Consider the following 26,118-nt stretch of genomic DNA (forward strand, 5'->3'; position numbering starts at 1 on the left):
ATTATGTGGTTGAAATGGCACAACAAAGGAAATGTCAACTCACAAGTGCTCAATGAAACGTTCAAGCACTTCAAGATATAGATGGTGCTGATCGACCTGCACGTGAATCGTCTTTCTGCACGTGAGCTTGCTCGATATGACATTCACTTATAGAAGCTACAACTATCAGGGATGCCTCTTCATGGTGGTTGTACCCCACCCTCCCCCCATGCAGGTTGGAGGCCAAATCTTCCCGATTCTTCCCTGCTGCCAAGATTCGTCAGGGCAGCGCGGTCTAGGTCAGAGTGCTGATCGGTCCCCATGGACTAGCCCTTTCCTTCGTGTCTGTCTGTCTGTCTGTCTCTCTCTCTCTCTCTCTCTCTCTCTCTCTCTCTCTCTCTCTCTCTCTCTCTCTCTCTCTCTCTCTCTCTCTCTCTCTCTCTCTCTCTCTCCAACTTTGTCATGGCCTTGACTTCATGAAGGCAGGCGGGGGTACACCATCCTGAATGTCAGGGATCACAGGATCAATCCTGCGAGATCGATCGTCTCTCTCTGTGCCGTGGGCTTGTTCAGAGAACTGTCTGGGGCGATACAACAACAAAAACACCACCAACAACAACATAGAAGCCATCAGTGAGACAAGACTACCTGATAAAGGTCAAATATTCGAGAAACTTTGTGGCTATATGTTCTTCTGTCCAAAGTAGTTGATCAGAGGAAGAGAAAGATGTGGTTGAGTATGAGCTGTGAAAAGAAAAAGTGATAGATTAGTCATTCTTGGAGACGTAACACCCATGTAGGAAAAGTAATGAGTCGTGAAAAGAATTCTGGGAAGACATAGCGTCAGGAAATTACGCATCAATAAGCTTATTCCACTGGAAACGTGCTGAACGTGACTTCAGGATAACAAATACTTTATTCTGACTTGCAGGCAAGCATAAGGCAACCTGGATACATCCATCGTCAAAGCATTGACATCTTGGAGTATTTGTACTGTCTAATCCATATTCAAGATGTCCACATTACTTGAGTGAGTCGCAAGTGCTGGACTGATCAACTAATGGCTCATTGGCAACATAAACTCAGCAGAAAGCCAACTACTCATAAACAGGTGGTAAGATAGCTCAATATGGTCCAAATTAAGTCAACACGTGTCAACGAAGAACTCAAATAGCAATACCGTTAAGGCTTCCCGAGTCTGTTCAGTCCTATTATTCCCCCCAGGGTTTCAAGACAGCTGCTCACTACAACCTCAGGTCAACCCCATCCAACACTCTCTTTTTCCAGGTTATTGTGATCCCTCCAACCTCCCTCATCTCCTTTTGTTTGTTCATTTTCTGTTTCATTCCCACTTTCTCCATATGTACCCTTCTTGCTGTGTTTCTCACTCACTTCTACTCTACTGTTGGTTCATTCCATTTTGTTCCCTTCTATTCTGTACCAGCTCTTCCATGAGCCTCGATCATATATACCAAAAAGGGGGAGAAAAGGCTTTTTCTCTCATAAAATATCCCGACAGCAAACTCAAAGTTGAAGATGAATGGTTGAGATTAATGTCTGCAGTATACTCAGTGTCTCACAAAACTCTCAGCACTCTAACATGGAAACAGAACTGGTTTGATGAAAACGATATTGAGGTTCAGGTGCTGCTTAAGCGAAGTTGAAAGCTCCAACAACCTCCACAGTAGTTGCAAAACTCACACAGAGCAAAGCCATTACCACAAGTGAATATCACTGGTTCAATAATTTTACGTTTATGGGGATAGGTAAGAGAATACCGTAGGAAAGGTAGAATTGTATAGAAATAATATGGACGGTGTGATGTGTCGGAGCATTTCAATGTACTAAGTATGGAAAATGTAACTTATGGTTGTTTAAATGTTCATCATGTGAGGGATGATGAGGTGTTAATTAGTAGTAGGGATTAAGATTAATTTCCCCTGTGCGTGACACCCGTGAAACCTTTTTTTTTTTTTTTTTTTTAATACAAGATCGAGGCTAGTGAAAGAGCTAACATTGATCACACAAAGAGTCAAACCGACACATAAAACACAAAATAAGGGGAGCGGTAGACAAGATGGGGAGAGAGGGGGAAGGATACAAACACAACATTTGAGAGCAGGGACATCGAGAGAAATGTGGGAGGGATAAGGCTTGGGGGGAGGTGGGAGACGTATAAAACATATGGACACTGCAAGGACTTCTAGGATAGAAGTTGGAATTTCGAAAAAGTGTATCTGGGGTGAATTAGCGGGGGTAGAAAAGATCAAAGTTTTGGATGGGGGAAGATAAGAGATGGTGGTGAACAGCTGTTTTAAAGACCTGGAGGGAGGAGTGGGATTGAAGGGAGTGGGGGAGTTTGTTCCAGAGGTGGGAGAAAAGGGGAATGAAAGAGTGAAGGTGAGCAGAGGGCCTAGATTTTGGCAGTTTAACCATAAGAGGGTTGCTGGCAGATCGTGTGCGACCTGTAGGAATATTTGGGGGACAGAGCACAGAGAGAGCTGGGGGAGCAAGGCTGGAGAGGAGTCGGTAGAAGACAGAAAGACCACCAAACCTGCCTGCGGTAAGTGAGTGAAAGGCCCTCGGAGTTAGCTTCATCGCAGGAGATTCCAATGATTCTGAAAGCTTTGGTCTCAACAGCATGAAGACGAGCTAGGTGTGAGGCAGGAGCACCGGCCCAGAGGGGGGAACAGTATTCCATTGAGCTGCGGATGAAAGCCTTGTACTTGTATGTGGTGAGGAGCTCAGGTGTGCCAAGGAAGGACTTCGCACGACGGAGGATGCCCAGTCGGCGACTGGCTTTGGAGGCCAGCTTGGAAATGTGGTTTTCCAAAGAAAGATCATGGCAGATAGTGAGACCCAAAGGCTTGAGCGACAGAACTTCTTGGAGAGGATTGTTGAGAAAGTAGATGGGAGGGTTTTCCAGTCGGTCATTTCAGAGAGACATCGTAAGAGTGTGGGCTTTGTCAGGATTGAAAGACATGTTCCACTTGTTTGACCAGTCTGTGATTTGTCCAGGTCTGCAGAGAGTAAGGAGGCAGCAGACTGCCGATCTGAGGGATGAGGAATGGAGCGGCAGATAGTGGAGTCATCAGCAAAGAGATAGAGAGGATTTTCCAGAGAGTCGGAGAGATCATTGATGAAGACCAGAAAAAGCACAGGGCCCAGAACACGACCTTGGGGAACTCCAGCCAGAACAGGAAGGGGAGATGAGAGAAATCCATTCAGGGTCATACGTTGACTAGGACCAGAGAGGAAGTCCGCAAGCCATGTGTGGAGATTTCCATGGATACCATCGGAGGAGAGTTTGGTGAGCAGAGCTGGGTGCCAGACCTTATCGAAGGCACGTGATATGTCAAGGGAGACAGCTCTGATTTCCTGTTTGGCATTGAGGACCTCCATCCATTGTTGAGACAGCAGAAGCAACATGTCCAGAGTAGAATGACCTGGTCTGAATCCAAATTGATGATCAGAGATCAAGCCATTGGAGAAAGGAAGGATTTGATATCCAAAGCAATGATGGATTCCATGACTTTGCTGATAATTGGGAGCAGGCTGATTGGTCTGTAGTTGCAAGGATCTGTTTTTGCACCTTTTTTGTGTAAAGCGGGAATGTTTGCTGATTTCCAAGATGCTGGCAGATGACGTTGAGCAAAATAGAGGGTGAAAAGAACAGAGAGAGTGTGAGATAGAGCGGAAGAGCAGGATTTTAGGCCCCGTGGGCTGATGCCGTCTGGTCCAGTTGCAGAATCAGAGGCGAGGTTTGACAAACACTTCTCCACCTTGTCAGGAGAGAAGGACATAGAGTTCAGGAGCAGTTGTTTTCGACTGGGTAAGGTGGTAACAGAGAGAGATGGGTTTGGCACACAATATTTTGAGGCAAACACAGAGTTGAGGCATTCGGCTTTGTCACGTGCGGTGTCAACTGTGTAGCCATTTGAGGTAAGGGAGGGGATGGAGGGGGAACAAACACCAGAAACGGATTTGACCAGATGCCACCAGGATTTGGAGGAAGGAGACAGGTTTGAGAGTTCATTCTTGAGTGTGGATAGATAGTGCTTCCTGGCACTTCTGAGAGTGGACACACACTTGTTCCGAGCTTGGTGGAAGGAACTTAGATTGCCTTCAGTTGGATTTGCCTTCCAAGAGGCAAAGGCAAGTTGTTTCAGGGCAACTGCCTCACCACAAGATTCAGTGTACCATGGACGGGAGGAAGGGTAAGACAACTGAAGACGAGATGGGATAAATCTGTGCATGAGAGAGAGTGCAGTTTGCTTTGGAAGAATCCCAGGAAGAATTGATGTCAGAGGCAGTGGAGATGGGAGACCAGTCCAGATGATTGATGGCTGCTTGAAGACCGTGCCAGTCGGCCTGAGTGAAATGTCAGACTCGCCGGCACTGAGGAGGCTCTCTGAGAATGGCCAGAGAGATGTCCACTTTAACAAGCACATGGTCAGAAGAACCGATTGGAGCAGAAGAAGAGCAGCAGACATTTGGAGGGAAGTTTGTCACAACCAAGTCTAGAAGAGAAGATACTCCATTGACTGAGATCTGAGTCGGGAAATTGACAGATTGTGTCAGTCCCAATGAGTGAACCCTTGATTTGAACCCTTGATTTGAACCCCAGCACAACTAAAAACTGTCATACCGCTGTTCCGCAGGTATAGTCCGGTTCACTATGTCAATAAATTATATTTCGTTCAAAATCATTGTAGATTAGCAAACCTATACATTTTTGGAAAGGTTATAGCATAAGGAAACTAAAAATCAATGTTTACATTTGGAGTGATACCTGTGTGGCGGCCATTTTGGATTTTGAAAATGGCCACTGTAAAATACATATTTTGTTCTATTTCTGCCTCTAATTACCCTAAAAACTTTTTAAAATATACTAAACCTATATTTTCAGGGACAAGGAATCCAATGAAAGTATCAAATTAGTGCTATGGGGAATGGTAAGACACGAATCAAAGGTTTTGAATTGCAAAATATTGTCTTTATATTCGCGATAAGTTGCATAATCAAATACATGTTATCATTTTGTACAGGCAGTTAATAACATAAAAATGTGTCACAATAATTCATATCACCAAACATACACAGGCAGTCAGCAAAATCATATATACACATGCAGTCAGTATAACTTCACATCTACACAGGCAGTCAATGACAAAATATACACAGGCAGTCAATGGCATCAAACATACACGATTACAGAATATGCCATTTAGAGTTCGTCATCACTGTCCTGTGTGTCGTATCCGACAATATAGTCCGCATCGTTTTCACAGTCCGTTCCACACAAGCAAAGGTCGGTCAAATTGATTGGCAAATCGAATTGGTCGAATGGTCGATCGAATCGAATTCGATGAATCGAATCGAATCGAATCGATCGAATTGGTCGAATGGTCGAATGGTCGATCGAAGCGATTGGTCGAATGGTCGAATGGTCGAATAGGTCGAATGGAATTGGTCAATTGGTCGAATTGGTCGAATTGGTCGAATCGAATTGGTCTGAATTGGCAAATGTAAACATTGATTTTCAGATTTTCCATGTAATAACGTTTCCAAAAATGTATAGGTTTGCTAATCTACCATGATTTTGAACGAAAAAACATAGTGAACCTGACTAGTAGGGTGATTCGTCAAACTTTGTATCTCTGCTTGCATTAGTTGGTGGACGTAAAGATCTCCCGGTGTCCGCGCGCAAAGAGTGGGCGAGCGATCGCCAACACCATGAACAAATTCCAAATTCCTGCCCTAACATACAGAGGGCATTGCATCAGCAGCACAGCCACAACCTCAGGCAATGATGCCATCCCACAGCCTTGTGTTGCAGATGAAAGAAGAAGAAGAAGAAATTAGGAGGTGTTTAGATCGACATATATTGAGTTAATTATCAGGCCACAGATTTACTCATTAACATAATAATGATCTAAAACATAGAAAGCAGCATAGTTATGATTTTTTTAAATACTCACAACGTCATGTTCTCCTCCATGTTTTACTTTTTCTTACATTTGGCCCTCTCGCCTTCCTCCCTCCAGTGCAAATTTCTTCGACATCAACTTGACAACAACATTATTTGCCATCAACTGCTGGGCTGGGCAGTCACCCTACTCACAGGCATGTTATAATCACAACATTGTTGTTATTGTCCTTATCAGATTGTGCATCCTTGCACACAGCCCACCATTTTTATATAACTTTGTTGCATACATAGGCAAGGATTGTGGAAGATCTATAACACTGAACGGATCAGAATGCAACAAAAGGAAAGGACAGTAGAATGTAGGGGGAGACACAAACAGCAGGGTTGATCGAGAGGGAAGAATTAGATTTAAGAGAATGTGGAAGTTGGTTCCCCAGGTGGTAAAAAGAAGAATAGATGAGAGGATGTGCGCACAGAGAGTCGGTGCTGCCAAATCAGTTTATATGACGAGGGTTACAAACCTGGATGGGTTGCCACTCGGCAAAGGAAATCAGGGCAGAAATTTGGGATTTGGTAATGGTGCCAGTACCAGTAACTATATATAGCTCCACGACACTTCACAACGGACACAGAAGGATATTTCACGTCCACTTCAACGATATTTAACATATTGTCGTAAGGAGGAGCGATGACAAAATTATTTCATCACACTGTATTCAAAATGCTTTCATCACACTGTATTCAGAATGCTTTCATCACACTGTATTCAAAATGCTTTCATCACACTGTATTCAAAATGCTTTCATCGCACTGTATTCAAAATGCTTTCATTGCACTGTATTCAAAATTATTTCATCACACTGTATTCAAAATGCTTTCATCACACTGTATTCAAAATTATTTCATCACACTGTATTCAGAATGCTTTCATCACACTGTATTCAAAATGCTTTCATCACACTGTATTCAAAATGCTTTCATCACACTGTATTCAAAATGCTTTCATCACACTGTATTCAAAATGCTTTCATCACACTGTATTCAAAATGCTTTCAGCACACTGTATTCAAAATGCTTTCAGCACACTGTATTCAAAATGCTTTCATCGCACTGTATTAAAAATGCTTTCATCGCACTGTATTCAGAATGCTTTCATCACACTGTATTCAAAATGCTTTCATCGCACTGTATTCAAAATGCTTTCATCACACTGTATTCAAAATGCTTTCATCACACTGTATTCAGAATGCTTTCATCAGACTGTATTCAAAATGCTTTCATCACACTGCATTCAAAATGCTTTCATCACACTGCATTCAGAATGCTTTCATCACACTGTATTCAGAATGCTTTCATCACACTGTATTCAGAATGCTTTCATCACACTGTATTCAAAATGCTTTTGGCGCACTGTATTCAAAATGCTTTCATCACACTGTATTCAAAATGCTTTCATCACACTGTATTCAAAATGCTTTCATTGCACTGTATTCAAAATGCTTTCATTGCACTGTATTCAAAATTATATCATCACACTGTATTCAGAATGCTTTCATCACACTGTATTCAAAATGCTTTCATCACACTGTATTCAAAATTATTTCATCACACTGTATTCAGAATGCTTTCATCACACTGTATTCAAAATGCTTTCATCACACTGTATTCAAAATGCTTTCATTGCACTGTATTCAAAATGCTTTCATCACACTGTATTCAAAATGCTTTCATCACACTGTATTCAAAATGGTTTCATCACACTGTATTCAAAATGCTTTCAGCACACTGTATTCAAAATGCTTTCATCGCACTGTATTCAAAATGCTTTCATCGCACTGTATTCAAAATGCTTTCATCACACTGTATTCAAAATGCTTTCATCACACTGTATTCAAAATGCTTTCAGCACACTGTATTCAAAATGCTTTCATCGCACTGTATTCAAAATGCTTTCATCGCACTGTATTCAAAATGCTTTCATCGCACTGTATTCAAAATGCTTTCATCGCACTGTATTCAAAATGCTTTCAGCACACTGTATTCAAAATGCTTTCATCGCACTGTATTCAAAATGCTTTCATCGCACTGTATTCAAAATGCTTTCATCGCACTGTATTCAAAATGCTTTCATCGCACTGTATTCAAAATGCTTTCATCGCACTGTATTCAAAATGCTTTCAGCACACTGTATTCAAAATGCTTTCATCGCACTGTATTCAAAATGCTTTCATCGCACTGTATTCAAAATGCTTTCATCGCACTGTATTCAAAATGCTTTCATAGCACTGTATTCAAAATGCTTTCATCGCACTGTATTCAAAATGCTTTCAGCGCACTGTATTCAAAATGCTTTCATCGCACTGTATTCAAAATGCTTTCATCGCACTGTATTCAAAATGCTTTCATCGCACTGTATTCAAAATGCTTTCATCGCACTGTATTCAAAATGCTTTCATCGCACTGTGTTCAAAATGCTTTCATCGCACTGTATTCAAAATGCTTTCATCGCACTGTATTCAAAATGCTTTCATCGCACTGTATTCAAAATGCTTTCATCGCACTGTATTCAAAATGCTTTCATCACACTGCATTCAAAATGCTTTCATCACACTGTATTCAAAATGCTTTCATCACACTGCATTCAAAATGCTTTCATCACACTGCATTCAAAATGCTTTCATCGCACTGTATTCAAAATGCTTTCATCGCACTGTATTCAAAATGCTTTCATCGCACTGTATTCAAAATGCTTTCATCGCACTGCATTCAAAATGCTTTCATCACACTGTATTCAAAATGCTTTCATCACACTGTATTCAAAATGCTTTCATCACACTGCATTCAAAATGCTTTCATCGCACTGTATTCAAAATGCTTTCATTGCACTGTATTCAAAATGCTTTCATCACACTGTATTCAAAATGCTTTCATCGCACTGTATTCAAAATGCTTTCATCGCACTGTATTCAAAATGCTTTCATCACACTGTATTCAAAATGCTTTCATCACACTGTATTCAAAATGCTTTCATCACACTGCATTCAAAATGCTTTCGTCACACTGTATTCAAAATGCTTTCGTCACACTGTATTCAAAATGCTTTCATCACACTGTATTCAAAATGCTTTCATCACACTGCATTCAAAATGCTTTCATCACACTGTATTCAAAATGCTTTCATCGCACTGTATTCAAAATGCTTTCATCACACTGTATTCAAAATGCTTTCATCACACTGTATTCAAAATGCTTTCATTGCACTGTATTCAAAATGCTTTCATTGCACTGTATTCAAAATGCTTTCATTGCACTGTATTCAAAATGCTTTCATTGCACTGTATTCAAAATGCTTTCATCACACTGTATTCAAAATGCTTTCATCACACTGTATTCAAAATGCTTTCGTCACACTGTATTCAAAATGCTTTCGTCACACTGTATTCAAAATGCTTTCATCACACTGTATTCAAAATGCTTTCATCACACTGCATTCAAAATGCTTTCATCACACTGTATTCAAAATGCTTTCATCGCACTGTATTCAAAATGCTTTCATCACACTGTATTCAAAATGCTTTCATCACACTGTATTCAAAATGCTTTCATTGCACTGTATTCAAAATGCTTTCATTGCACTGTATTCAAAATGCTTTCATTGCACTGTATTCAAAATGCTTTCATTGCACTGTATTCAAAATGCTTTCATCACACTGTATTCAAAATGCTTTCATCACACTGTATTCAAAATGCTTTCATTGCACTGTATTCAAAATGCTTTCATCGCACTGTATTCAAAATGCTTTCATCGCACTGTATTCAAAATGCTTTCATCGCACTGTATTCAGAATTATTTCATCACACTGTATTCAGAATGCTTTCATCACACTGTATTCAAAATGCTTTCATCACACTGTATTCAAAATTATTTCATCACACTGTATTCAGAATGCTTTCATCACACTGTATTCAAAATGCTTTCATCACACTGTATTCAAAATGCTTTCATCACACTGTATTCAAAATGCTTTCATCACACTGTATTCAAAATGTTTTCAGCACACTGTATTCAAAATGCTTTCATCGCACTGTATTCAGAATGCTTTCATCACACTGTATTCAAAATGCTTTCATCACACTGTATTCAAAATGCTTTCAGCACACTGTATTCAAAATGCTTTCATCGCACTGTATTAAAAATGCTTTCATCGCACTGTATTCAGAATGCTTTCATCACACTGTATTCAAAATGCTTTCATCACACTGCATTCAGAATGCTTTCATCACACTGTATTCAAAATGCTTTCATCACACTGTATTCAGAATGCTTTCATCACACTGTATTCAAAATGCTTTCATCACACTGTATTCAAAATGCTTTCATCGCACTGTATTCAAAATGCTTTCATCGCACTGTATTCAAAATGCTTTCGTCACACTGTATTCAAAATGCTTTCATCACACTGTATTCAAAATGCTTTCAGCACACTGTATTCAAAATGCTTTCATCGCACTGTATTCAAAATGCTTTCATCACACAGTATTCAAAATGCTTTCATCACACTGTATTCAAAATGCTTTCAGCGCACTGTATTCAAAATGCTTTCATCGCACTGTATTCAAAATGCTTTCATCGCACTGTATTCAAAATGCTTTCATCGCACTGTATTCAAAATGCTTTCATCGCACTGTATTCAAAATGCTTTCAGCACACTGTATTCAAAATGCTTTCATCGCACTGTATTCAAAATGCTTTCATCGCACTGTATTCAAAATGCTTTCATCGCACTGTATTCAAAATGCTTTCATCGCACTGTATTCAAAATGCTTTCATCGCACTGTATTCAAAATGCTTTCAGCACACTGTATTCAAAATGCTTTCATCGCACTGTATTCAAAATGCTTTCATCGCACTGTATTCAAAATGCTTTCATCGCACTGTATTCAAAATGCTTTCATCGCACTGTATTCAAAATGCTTTCATCGCACTGTATTCAAAATGCTTTCATCGCACTGTATTCAAAATGCTTTCATCGCACTGTATTCAAAATGCTTTCATCGCACTGTATTCAAAATGCTTTCATCGCACTGTATTCAAAATGCTTTCATCGCACTGTATTCAAAATGCTTTCATCGCACTGTGTTCAAAATGCTTTCATCGCACTGTGTTCAAAATGCTTTCATCGCACTGTATTCAAAATGCTTTCATCGCACTGTATTCAAAATGCTTTCATCGCACTGTATTCAAAATGCTTTCATCACACTGTATTCAAAATGCTTTCATCACACTGTATTCAAAATGCTTTCATCACACTGCATTCAAAATGCTTTCGTCACACTGCATTCAAAATGCTTTCGTCACACTGTATTCAAAATGCTTTCGTCACACTGTATTCAAAATGCTTTCGTCACACTGTATTCAAAATGCTTTCGTCACACTGTATTCAAAATGCTTTCGTCGCACTGTATTCAAAATGCTTTCGTCGCACTGTATTCAAAATGCTTTCATCACACTGTATTCAAAATGCTTTCATCACACTGTATTCAAAATGCTTTCATCACACTGTATTCAAAATGCTTTCATCACACTGTATTCAAAATGCTTTCATCACACTGTATTCAAAATGCTTTCATCACACTGTATTCAAAATGCTTTCATCACACTGTATTCAAAATGCTTTCATCACACTGTATTCAAAATGCTTTCATCACACTGCATTCAAAATGCTTTCATCACACTGTATTCAAAATGCTTTCATCACACTGCATTCAAAATGCTTTCATCACACTGTATTCAAAATGCTTTCATCACACTGTATTCAAAATGCTTTCATCACACTGCATTCAAAATGCTTTCATCACACTGTATTCAAAATGCTTTCATCACACTGTATTCAAAATGCTTTCATCACACTGTATTCAAAATGCTTTCATCACACTGTATTCAAAATGCTTTCATCACACTGTATTCAAAATGCTTTCATCACACTGCATTCAAAATGCTTTCATCACACTGTATTCAAAATGCTTTCGTCACACTGTATTCAAAATGCTTTCGTCACACTGTATTCAAAATGCTTTCGTCGCACTGTATTCAAAATGCTTTCGTCGCACTGTATTCAAAATGCTTTCGTCGCACTGTATTCAAAATGCTTTCGTCGCACTGTATTCAAAATGCTTTCATCACACTGTATTCAAAATGCTTTCATCACACTGTATTCAAAATGCTTTCATCACACTGTATTCAAAATGCTTTCATCACACTGTATTCAAAATGCTTTCATCACACTGTATTCAAAATGCTTTCATCACACTGTATTCAAAATGCTTTCATCACACTGTATTCAAAATGCTTTCATCACACTGTATTCAAAATGCTTTCATCACACTGCATTCAAAATGCTTTCATCACACTGTATTCAAAATGCTTTCATCACACTGTATTCAAAATGCTTTCATCACACTGCATTCAAAATGCTTTCATCACACTGTATTCAAAATGCTTTCATCACACTGTATTCAAAATGCTTTCATCACACTGTATTCAAAATGCTTTCATCACACTGTATTCAAAATGCTTTCATCACACTGTATTCAAAATGCTTTCATCACACTGCATTCAAAATGCTTTCATCACACTGTATTCAAAATGCTTTCATTGCACTGTATTCAAAATGCTTTCATCACACTGTATACAAAATGCTTTCATCACACTGTATTCAAAATGCTTTCATTGCACTGTATTCAAAATGCTTTCATTGCACTGTATTCAAAATGCTTTCATTACACTGTATTCAAAATGCTTTCATCGCACTGTATTCAAAATGCTTTCAGCACACTGTATTCAAAATGCTTTCATTGCACTGTATTCAAAATGCTTTCATCACACTGTATTCAAAATGCTTTCATCACACTGTATTCAAAATGCTTTCATCACACTGTATTCAAAATGCTTTCATCACACTGTATTCAAAATGCTTTCATTGCACTGTATTCAAAATGCTTTCATCACACTGCGTTCAAAATGCTTTCATCACACTGCATTCAAAATGCTTTCATCACACTGTATTCAAAATGCTTTCATCACACTGCATTCAAAATGCTTTCATTGCACTGTATTCAGAATGCTTTCATCACACTGCATTCAAAATGCTTTCATCACACTGTATTCAAAATGCTTTCATTGCACTGTATTCAAAATGCTTTCATCACACTGTATTCAAAATGCTTTCATCACACTGTATTCAAAATGCTTTCATTGCACTGTATTCAAAATGCTTTCATTGCACTGTATTCAAAATGCTTTCATTGCACTGTATTCAAAATGCTTTCATTGCACTGTATTCAAAATGCTTTCATCACACTGTATTCAAAATGCTTTCATCACACTGTATTCAAAATGCTTTCATTGCACTGTATTCAAAATGCTTTCATCGCACTGTATTCAAAATGCTTTCATCGCACTGTATTCAAAATGCTTTCATCGCACTGTATTCAGAATTATTTCATCACACTGTATTCAGAATGCTTTCATCACACTGTATTCAAAATGCTTTCATCACACTGTATTCAAAATTATTTCATCACACTGTATTCAGAATGCTTTCATCACACTGTATTCAAAATGCTTTCATCACACTGTATTCAAAATGCTTTCATCACACTGTATTCAAAATGCTTTCATCACACTGTATTCAAAATGTTTTCAGCACACTGTATTCAAAATGCTTTCATCGCACTGTATTCAGAATGCTTTCATCACACTGTATTCAAAATGCTTTCATCACACTGTATTCAAAATGCTTTCAGCACACTGTATTCAAAATGCTTTCATCGCACTGTATTAAAAATGCTTTCATCGCACTGTATTCAGAATGCTTTCATCACACTGTATTCAAAATGCTTTCATCACACTGCATTCAGAATGCTTTCATCACACTGTATTCAAAATGCTTTCATCACACTGTATTCAGAATGCTTTCATCACACTGTATTCAAAATGCTTTCATCACACTGTATTCAAAATGCTTTCATCGCACTGTATTCAAAATGCTTTCATCGCACTGTATTCAAAATGCTTTCGTCACACTGTATTCAAAATGCTTTCATCACACTGTATTCAAAATGCTTTCAGCACACTGTATTCAAAATGCTTTCATCGCACTGTATTCAAAATGCTTTCATCACACAGTATTCAAAATGCTTTCATCACACTGTATTCAAAATGCTTTCAGCGCACTGTATTCAAAATGCTTTCATCGCACTGTATTCAAAATGCTTTCATCGCACTGTATTCAAAATGCTTTCATCGCACTGTATTCAAAATGCTTTCATCGCACTGTATTCAAAATGCTTTCAGCACACTGTATTCAAAATGCTTTCATCGCACTGTATTCAAAATGCTTTCATCGCACTGTATTCAAAATGCTTTCATCGCACTGTATTCAAAATGCTTTCATCGCACTGTATTCAAAATGCTTTCATCGCACTGTATTCAAAATGCTTTCAGCACACTGTATTCAAAATGCTTTCATCGCACTGTATTCAAAATGCTTTCATCGCACTGTATTCAAAATGCTTTCATCGCACTGTATTCAAAATGCTTTCATCGCACTGTATTCAAAATGCTTTCATCGCACTGTATTCAAAATGCTTTCATCGCACTGTATTCAAAATGCTTTCATCGCACTGTATTCAAAATGCTTTCATCGCACTGTATTCAAAATGCTTTCATCGCACTGTATTCAAAATGCTTTCATCGCACTGTATTCAAAATGCTTTCATCGCACTGTGTTCAAAATGCTTTCATCGCACTGTGTTCAAAATGCTTTCATCGCACTGTATTCAAAATGCTTTCATCGCACTGTATTCAAAATGCTTTCATCGCACTGTATTCAAAATGCTTTCATCACACTGTATTCAAAATGCTTTCATCACACTGTATTCAAAATGCTTTCATCACACTGCATTCAAAATGCTTTCGTCACACTGCATTCAAAATGCTTTCGTCACACTGTATTCAAAATGCTTTCGTCACACTGTATTCAAAATGCTTTCGTCACACTGTATTCAAAATGCTTTCGTCGCACTGTATTCAAAATGCTTTCGTCGCACTGTATTCAAAATGCTTTCGTCGCACTGTATTCAAAATGCTTTCATCACACTGTATTCAAAATGCTTTCATCACACTGTATTCAAAATGCTTTCATCACACTGTATTCAAAATGCTTTCATCACACTGTATTCAAAATGCTTTCATCACACTGTATTCAAAATGCTTTCATCACACTGTATTCAAAATGCTTTCATCACACTGTATTCAAAATGCTTTCATCACACTGTATTCAAAATGCTTTCATCACACTGCATTCAAAATGCTTTCATCACACTGTATTCAAAATGCTTTCATCACACTGCATTCAAAATGCTTTCATCACACTGTATTCAAAATGCTTTCATCACACTGTATTCAAAATGCTTTCATCACACTGCATTCAAAATGCTTTCATCACACTGTATTCAAAATGCTTTCATCACACTGTATTCAAAATGCTTTCATCACACTGTATTCAAAATGCTTTCATCACACTGTATTCAAAATGCTTTCATCACACTGTATTCAAAATGCTTTCATCACACTGCATTCAAAATGCTTTCATCACACTGTATTCAAAATGCTTTCGTCACACTGTATTCAAAATGCTTTCGTCACACTGTATTCAAAATGCTTTCGTCGCACTGTATTCAAAATGCTTTCGTCGCACTGTATTCAAAATGCTTTCGTCGCACTGTATTCAAAATGCTTTCGTCGCACTGTATTCAAAATGCTTTCATCACACTGTATTCAAAATGCTTTCATCACACTGTATTCAAAATGCTTTCATCACACTGTATTCAAAATGCTTTCATCACACTGTATTCAAAATGCTTTCATCACACTGTATTCAAAATGCTTTCATCACACTGTATTCAAAATGCTTTCATCACACTGTATTCAAAATGCTTTCATCACACTGTATTCAAAATGCTTTCATCACACTGCATTCAAAATGCTTTCATCACACTGTATTCAAAATGCTTTCATCACACTGTATTCAAAATGCTTTCATCACACTGCATTCAAAATGCTTTCATCACACTGTATTCAAAATGCTTTCATCACACTGTATTCAAAATGCTTTCATCACACTGTATTCAAAATGCTTTCATCACACTGTATTCAAAATGCTTTCATCACACTGTATTCAAAATGCTTTCATCACACTGCATTCAAAATGCTTTCATCACACTGTATTCAAAATGCTTTCATTGCACTGTATTCAAAATGCTTTCATCACACTGTATACAAAATGCTTTCATCACACTGTATTCAAAATGCTTTCATTGCACTGTATTCAAAATGCTTTCATTGCACTGTATTCAAAATGCTTTCATTACACTGTATTCAAAATGCTTTCATCGCACTGTATTCAAAATGCTTTCAGCACACTGTATTCAAAATGCTTTCATTGCACTGTATTCAAAATGCTTTCATCACACTGTATTCAAAATGCTTTCATCACACTGTATTCAAAATGCTTTCATCACACTGTATTCAAAATGCTTTCATCACACTGTATTCAAAATGCTTTCATTGCACTGTATTCAAAATGCTTTCATCACACTGCGTTCAAAATGCTTTCATCACACTGCATTCAAAATGCTTTCATCACACTGTATTCAAAATGCTTTCATCACACTGCATTCAAAATGCTTTCATTGCACTGTATTCAGAATGCTTTCATCACACTGCATTCAAAATGCTTTCATCACACTGTATTCAAAATGCTTTCATCACACTGTATTCAGAATGCTTTCATCACACTGTATTCAAAATGCTTTCATCACACTGTATTCAAAATGCTTTCATCACACTGTATTCAAAATGCTTTCATCACATTGTATTCAAAATGCTTTCATCACACTGCATTCAAAATGCTTTCATCACACTGTATTCAAAATGCTTTCGTCGCACTGTATTCAAAATGCTTTCATCACACTGCATTCAAAATGCTTTCGTCGCACTGTATTCAAAATGCTTTCGTCGCACTGTATTCAAAATGCTTTCATCACACTGTATTCAAAATGCTTTCGTCGCACTGTATTCAAAATGCTTTCGTCGCACTGTATTCAAAATGCTTTCATTGCACTGTATTCAAAATGCTTTCATTGCACTGTATTCAAAATGCTTTCATCACACTGTATTCAAAATGCTTTCATCGCACTGTATTCAAAATGCTTTCATCGCACTGTATTCAAAATGCTTTCATCACACTGTATTCAAAATGCTTTCATCACACTGTATTCAAAATGCTTTCATCACACTGTATTCAAAATGCTTTCAGCACACTGTATTCAAAATGCTTTCATCGCACTGTATTCAAAATGCTTTCATCACACTGTATTCAAAATGCTTTCATCACACTGTATTCAAAATGCTTTCAGCACACTGTATTCAAAATGCTTTCAGCACACTGTATTCAAAATGCTTTCATCGCACTGTATTCAAAATGCTTTCATCGCACTGTATTCAAAATGCTTTCAGCACACTGTATTCAAAATGCTTTCATCGCACTGTATTCAAAATGCTTTCATCGCACTGTATTCAAAATGCTTTCATCGCACTGTATTCAAAATGCTTTCATCGCACTTTATTCAAAATGCTTTCATCGCACTGTATTCAAAATGCTTTCAGCACACTGTATTCAAAATGCTTTCATCGCACTGTATTCAAAATGCTTTCATCGCACTGTTTTCAAAATGCTTTCATCGCACTGTATTCAAAATGCTTTCATCGCACTGTATTCAAAATGCTTTCATCGCACTGTATTCAAAATGCTTTCATCGCACTGTATTCAAAATGCTTTCATCGCACTGTATTCAAAATGCTTTCATCGCACTGTATTCAAAATGCTTTCATCGCACTGTATTCAAAATGCTTTCATCGCACTGTATTCAAAATGCTTTCATCGCACTGTGTTCAAAATGCTTTCATCGCACTGTATTCAAAATGCTTTCATCGAACTGTATTCAAAATGCTTTCATCGCACTGTATTCAAAATGCTTTCATCACACTGCATTCAAAATGCTTTCATCACACTGTATTCAAAATGCTTTCATCACACTGCATTCAAAATGCTTTCATCACACTGCATTCAAAATGCTTTCATCGCACTGTATTCAAAATGCTTTCATCGCACTGTATTCAAAATGCTTTCATCGCACTGTATTAAAAATGCTTTCATCGCACTGCATTCAAAATGCTTTCATCACACTGTATTCAAAATGCTTTCATCACACTGTATTCAAAATGCTTTCATCGCACTGCATTCAAAATGCTTTCATCGCACTGTATTCAAAATGCTTTCATTGTACTGTATTCAAAATGCTTTCATCGCACTGTATTCAAAATGCTTTCATCGCACTGTATTCAAAATGCTTTCATCGCACTGTATTCAAAATGCTTTCATCACACTGTATTCAAAATGCTTTCATCACACTGTATTCAAAATGCTTTCATCACACTGCATTCAAAATGCTTTCGTCACACTGCATTCAAAATGCTTTCGTCACACTGTATTCAAAATGCTTTCGTCACACTGTATTCAAAATGCTTTCGTCGCACTGTATTCAAAATGCTTTCATCGCACTGTATTCAAAATGCTTTCGTCGCACTGTATTCAAAATGCTTTCATCACACTGTATTCAAAATGCTTTCATCACACTGTATTCAAAATGTTTTCATCACACTGTATTCAAAATGCTTTCATCACACTGTATTGGAAATGCTTTCATCACACTGTATTCAAAATGCTTTCATCACACTGTATTCAAAATGCTTTCATCACACTGTATTCAAAATGCTTTCATCACACTGTATTCAAAATGCTTTCATCACACTGCATTCAAAATGCTTTCATCACACTGTATTCAAAATGCTTTCATCACACTGCATTCAAAATGCTTTCATCACACTGTATTCAAAATGCTTTCATTGCACTGCATTCAAAATGCTTTCATCACACTGTATTCAAAATGCTTTCATCACACTGTATTCAAAATGCTTTCATCACACTGTATTCAAAATGCTTTCATCACACTGTATTCAAAATGCTTTCATCACACTGTATTCAAAATGCTTCATCACACTGTATTCAAAATGCTTTCATCACACTGTATTCAAAATGCTTTCATCACACTGCATTCAAAATGCTTTCATCACACTGTATTCAAAATGCTTTCATCACACTGCATTCAAAATGCTTTCATCACACTGTATTCAAAATGCTTTCATTGCACTGCATTCAAAATGCTTTCATCACACTGTATTCAAAATGCTTTCATCACACTGTATTCAAAATGCTTTCATTGCACTGTATCCAAAATGCTTTCATTGCACTGTATTCAAAATGCTTTCATTGCACTGTATTCAAAATGCTTTCATTGCACTGTATTCAAAATGCTTTCATTGCACTGTATTCAAAATGCTTTCATTGCACTGTATTCAAAATGCTTTCATTGCACTGTATTCAAAATGCTTTCATCACACTGTATTCAAAATGCTTTCATTGCACTGTATTCAAAATGCTTTCATTGCACTGTATTCAAAATGCTTTCATTGCACTGTATTCAAAATGCTTTCATTGCACTGTATTCAAAATGCTTTCATGGCACTGTCTTCAAAATGCTTTCATCGCACTGTATTCAAAATGCTTTCATCACACTGCATTCAAAATGCTTTCATCACACTGTATTCAAAATGCTTTCATCGCACTGTATTCAAAATGCTTTCATCACACTGTATTCAAAATGCTTTCATCACACTGTATTCAAAATGCTTTCATTGCACTGTATTCAAAATGCTTTCATTGCACTGTATTCAAAATGCTTTCATTGCACTGTATTCAAAATGCTTTCATTGCACTGTATTCAAAATGCTTTCATTGCACTGTATTCAAAATGCTTTCATTGCACTGTATTCAAAATGCTTTCATTGCACTGTATTCAAAATGCTTTCATCGCACTGTATTCAAAATGCTTTCATCACACTGTATTCAAAATGCTTTCATTGCACTGTATTCAAAATGCTTTCATCACACTGTATTCAAAATGCTTTCATCACACTGCATTCAAAATGCTTTCGTCACACTGTATTCAAAATGCTTTCGTCGCACTGTATTCAAAATGCTTTCGTCGCACTGTATTCAAAATGCTTTCATCACACTGTATTCAAAATGCTTTCGTCGCACTGTATTCAAAATGCTTTCGTCGCACTGTATTCAAAATGCTTTCATTGCACTGTATTCAAAATGCTTTCATCACACTGCATTCAAAATGCTTTCATCACACTGTATTCAAAATGCTTTCATCACACTGCATTCAAAATGCTTTCATCACACTGTATTCAAAATGCTTTCATCACACTGTATTCAAAATGCTTTCGTCGCACTGTATTCAAAAATCAAAATGCTTTCGTCGCAATGTATTCAAAATGCTTTCATCACACTGCATTCAAAATGCTTTCATCACACTGTATTCAAAATGCTTTCGTCGCACTGCATTCAAAATGCTTTCATCACACTGTATTCAAAATGCTTTCATCACACTGTATTCAAAATGCTTTCGTCGCACTGTATTCAAAATGCTTTCGTCGCACTGTATTCAAAATGCTTTCGTCGCACTGTATTCAAAATGCTTTCGTCGCACTGTATTCAAAATGCTTTCGTCGCACTGTATTCAAAATGCTTTCATCACACTGTATTCAAAATGCTTTCATCACACTGTATTCAAAATGCTTTCATCACACTGTATTCAAAATGCTTTCATCACACTGTATTCAAAATGCTTTCATCACACTGTATTCAAAATGCTTTCATCACACTGTATTCAAAATGCTTTCATCACACTGTATTCAAAATGCTTTCATCACACTGTATTCAAAATGCTTTCATCACACTGCATTCAAAATGCTTTCATCACACTGTATTCAAAATGCTTTCATCACACTGTATTCAAAATGCTTTCATCACACTGCATTCAAAATGCTTTCATCACACTGTATTCAAAATGCTTTCATCACACTGTATTCAAAATGCTTTCATCACACTGTATTCAAAATGCTTTCATCACACTGTATTCAAAATGCTTTCATCACACTGCATTCAAAATGCTTTCATCACACTGTATTCAAAATGCTTTCATTGCACTGCATTCAAAATGCTTTCATCACACTGTATTCAAAATGCTTTCATCACACTGTATTCAAAATGCTTTCATTGCACTGTATCCAAAATGCTTTCATTGCACTGTATTCAAAATGCTTTCATTGCACTGTATTCAAAATGCTTTCATTGCACTGTATTCAAAATGCTTTCATTGCACTGTATTCAAAATGCTTTCATTGCACTGTATTCAAAATGCTTTCATCACACTGTATTCAAAATGCTTTCATCACACTGTATTCAAAATGCTTTCATTGCACTGTATTCAAAATGCTTTCATTGCACTGTATTCAAAATGCTTTCATTGCACTGTATTCAAAATGCTTTCATTGCACTGTATTCAAAATGCTTTCATGGCACTGTCTTCAAAATGCTTTCATCGCACTGTATTCAAAATGCTTTCATCACACTGCATTCAAAATGCTTTCATCACACTGTATTCAAAATGCTTTCATCGCACTGTATTCAAAATGCTTTCATCACACTGTATTCAAAATGCTTTCATCACACTGTATTCAAAATGCTTTCATTGCACTGTATTCAAAATGCTTTCATTGCACTGTATTCAAAATGCTTTCATTGCACTGTATTCAAAATGCTTTCATTGCACTGTATTCAAAATGCTTTCATTGCACTGTATTCAAAATGCTTTCATTGCACTGTATTCAAAATGCTTTCATTGCACTGTATTCAAAATGCTTTCATCGCACTGTATTCAAAATGCTTTCATCACACTGTATTCAAAATGCTTTCATTGCACTGTATTCAAAATGCTTTCATCACACTGTATTCAAAATGCTTTCATCACACTGCATTCAAAATGCTTTCGTCACACTGTATTCAAAATGCTTTCGTCGCACTGTATTCAAAATGCTTTCGTCGCACTGTATTCAAAATGCTTTCATCACACTGTATTCAAAATGCTTTCGTCGCACTGTATTCAAAATGCTTTCGTCGCACTGTATTCAAAATGCTTTCATTGCACTGTATTCAAAATGCTTTCATCACACTGCATTCAAAATGCTTTCATCACACTGTATTCAAAATGCTTTCATCACACTGCATTCAAAATGCTTTCATCACACTGTATTCAAAATGCTTTCATCACACTGTATTCAAAATGCTTTCGTCGCACTGTATTCAAAATGCTTTCGTCGCAATGTATTCAAAATGCTTTCATCACACTGCATTCAAAATGCTTTCATCACACTGTATTCAAAATGCTTTCGTCGCACTGCATTCAAAATGCTTTCATCACACTGTATTCAAAATGCTTTCATCACACTGTATTCAAAATGCTTTCGTCGCACTGTATTCAAAATGCTTTCGTCGCACTGTATTCAAAATGCTTTCGTCGCACTGTATTCAAAATGCTTTCGTCGCACTGTATTCAAAATGCTTTCGTCGCACTGTATTCAAAATGCTTTCATCACACTGTATTCAAAATGCTTTCATCACACTGTATTCAAAATGCTTTCATCACACTGTATTCAAAATGCTTTCATCACACTGTATTCAAAATGCTTTCATCACACTGTATTCAAAATGCTTTCATCACACTGTATTCAAAATGCTTTCATCACACTGTATTCAAAATGCTTTCATCACACTGTATTCAAAATGCTTTCATCACACTGCATTCAAAATGCTTTCATCACACTGTATTCAAAATGCTTTCATCACACTGTATTCAAAATGCTTTCATCACACTGCATTCAAAATGCTTTCATCACACTGTATTCAAAATGCTTTCATCACACTGTATTCAAAATGCTTTCATCACACTGTATTCAAAATGCTTTCATCACACTGTATTCAAAATGCTTTCATCACACTGTATTCAAAATGCTTTCATCACACTGCATTCAAAATGCTTTCATCACACTGTATTCAAAATGCTTTCATTGCACTGTATTCAAAATGCTTTCATCACACTGTATACAAAATGCTTTCATCACACTGTATTCAAAATGCTTTCATTGCACTGTATTCAAAATGCTTTCATTGCACTGTATTCAAAATGCTTTCATTGCACTGTATTCAAAATGCTTTCATCGCACTGTATTCAAAATGCTTTCAGCACACTGTATTCAAAATGCTTTCATCGCACTGTATTCAAAATGCTTTCATCACACTGTATTCAAAATGCTTTCATCACACTGTATTCAAAATGCTTTCATCACACTGTATTCAAAATGCTTTCATCACACTGTATTCAAAATGCTTTCATTGCACTGTATTCAAAATGCTTTCATCACACTGCGTTCAAAATGCTTTCATCACACTGCATTCAAAATGCTTTCATCACACTGTATTCAAAATGCTTTCATCACACTGCATTCAAAATGCTTTCATTGCACTGTATTCAGAATGCTTTCATCACACTGCATTCAAAATGCTTTCATCACACTGTATTCAAAATGCTTTCATCACACTGTATTCAGAATGCTTTCATCACACTGTATTCAAAATGCTTTCATCACACTGTATTCAAAATGCTTTCATCACACTGTATTCAAAATGCTTTCATCACATTGTATTCAAAATGCTTTCATCACACTGCATTCAAAATGCTTTCATCACACTGCATTCAAAATGCTTTCGTCGCACTGTATTCAAAATGCTTTCGTCGCACTGTATTCAAAATGCTTTCATCACACTGTATTCAAAATGCTTTCGTCGCACTGTATTCAAAATGCTTTCGTCGCACTGTATTCAAAATGCTTTCATTGCACTGTATTCAAAATGCTTTCATTGCACTGTATTCAAAATGCTTTCATCACACTGTATTCAAAATGCTTTCATCGCACTGTATTCAAAATGCTTTCATCGCACTGTATTCAAAATGCTTTCATCACACTGTATTCAAAATGCTTTCATCACACTGTATTCAAAATGCTTTCATCACACTGTATTCAAAATGCTTTCAGCACACTGTATTCAAAATGCTTTCATCGCACTGTATTCAAAATGCTTTCATCACACTGTATTCAAAATGCTTTCATCACACTGTATTCAAAATGCTTTCAGCACACTGTATTCAAAATGCTTTCAGCACACTGTATTCAAAATGCTTTCATCGCACTGTATTCAAAATGCTTTCATCGCACTGTATTCAAAATGCTTTCAGCACACTGTATTCAAAATGCTTTCATCGCACTGTATTCAAAATGCTTTCATCGCACTGTATTCAAAATGCTTTCATCGCACTGTATTCAAAATGCTTTCATCGCACTTTATTCAAAATGCTTTCATCGCACTGTATTCAAAATGCTTTCAGCACACTGTATTCAAAATGCTTTCATCGCACTGTATTCAAAATGCTTTCATCGCACTGTATTCAAAATGCTTTCATCGCACTGTATTCAAAATGCTTTCATCGCACTGTATTCAAAATGCTTTCATCGCACTGTATTCAAAATGCTTTCATCGCACTGTATTCAAAATGCTTTCATCGCACTGTATTCAAAATGCTTTCATCGCACTGTATTCAAAATGCTTTCATCGCACTGTATTCAAAATGCTTTCATCGCACTGTGTTCAAAATGCTTTCATCGCACTGTATTCAAAATGCTTTCATCGAACTGTATTCAAAATGCTTTCATCGCACTGTATTCAAAATGCTTTCATCACACTGCATTCAAAATGCTTTCATCACACTGTATTCAAAATGCTTTCATCACACTGCATTCAAAATGCTTTCATCACACTGCATTCAAAATGCTTTCATCGCACTGTATTCAAAATGCTTTCATCGCACTGTATTCAAAATGCTTTCATCGCACTGTATTAAAAATGCTTTCATCGCACTGCATTCAAAATGCTTTCATCACACTGCATTCAAAATGCTTTCATCACACTGTATTCAAAATGCTTTCATCGCACTGCATTCAAAATGCTTTCATCGCACTGTATTCAAAATGCTTTCATTGTACTGTATTCAAAATGCTTTCATCGCACTGTATTCAAAATGCTTTCATCGCACTGTATTCAAAATGCTTTCATCGCACTGTATTCAAAATGCTTTCATCACACTGTATTCAAAATGCTTTCATCACACTGTATTCAAAATGCTTTCATCACACTGCATTCAAAATGCTTTCGTCACACTGCATTCAAAATGCTTTCGTCACACTGTATTCAAAATGCTTTCGTCACACTGTATTCAAAATGCTTTCGTCGCACTGTATTCAAAATGCTTTCATCGCACTGTATTCAAAATGCTTTCGTCGCACTGTATTCAAAATGCTTTCATCACACTGTATTCAAAATGCTTTCATCACACTGTATTCAAAATGCTTTCATCACACTGTATTCAAAATGCTTTCATCACACTGTATTGGAAATGCTTTCATCACACTGTATTCAAAATGCTTTCATCACACTGTATTCAAAATGCTTTCATCACACTGTATTCAAAATGCTTTCATCACACTGTATTCAAAATGCTTTCATCACACTGCATTCAAAATGCTTTCATCACACTGTATTCAAAATACTTTCATCACACTGCATTCAAAATGCTTTCATCACACTGTATTCAAAATGCTTTCATTGCACTGCATTCAAAATGCTTTCATCACACTGTATTCAAAATGCTTTCATCACACTGTATTCAAAATGCTTTCATCACACTGTATTCAAAATGCTTTCATCACACTGTATTCAAAATGCTTTCATCACACTGTATTCAAAATGCTTCATCACACTGTATTCAAAATGCTTTCATCACACTGTATTCAAAATGCTTTCATCACACTGCATTCAAAATGCTTTCATCACACTGTATTCAAAATGCTTTCATCACACTGCATTCAAAATGCTTTCATCACACTGTATTCAAAATGCTTTCATTGCACTGCATTCAAAATGCTTTCATCACACTGTATTCAAAATGCTTTCATCACACTGTATTCAAAATGCTTTCATTGCACTGTATCCAAAATGCTT

At 36.8% G+C, this 26,118-nt stretch overlaps 1 protein-coding gene across 1 annotated transcript in view; it reads left to right on the forward strand.

The window, feature by feature from the left end:
* The window catches only part of LOC137418027 (NADPH oxidase 2), a 177,509-nt gene that overhangs the window by 31,268 nt on the left and 120,123 nt on the right, over window positions 1–26,118 (forward strand). The window contains 1 exon segment of the mRNA XM_078772128.1: window positions 6,027–6,105. Within this exon segment, the coding sequence (XP_078628254.1) occupies window positions 6,027–6,105 (79 nt within the window).

The sequence above is a fragment of the Myxine glutinosa genome, chromosome 2 (assembly GCF_964187855.1).
Source record: "Myxine glutinosa chromosome 2, kmMyxGlut1.1, whole genome shotgun sequence".
In the NCBI taxonomy this organism is placed as follows: domain Eukaryota; kingdom Metazoa; phylum Chordata; class Myxini; order Myxiniformes; family Myxinidae; genus Myxine; species Myxine glutinosa.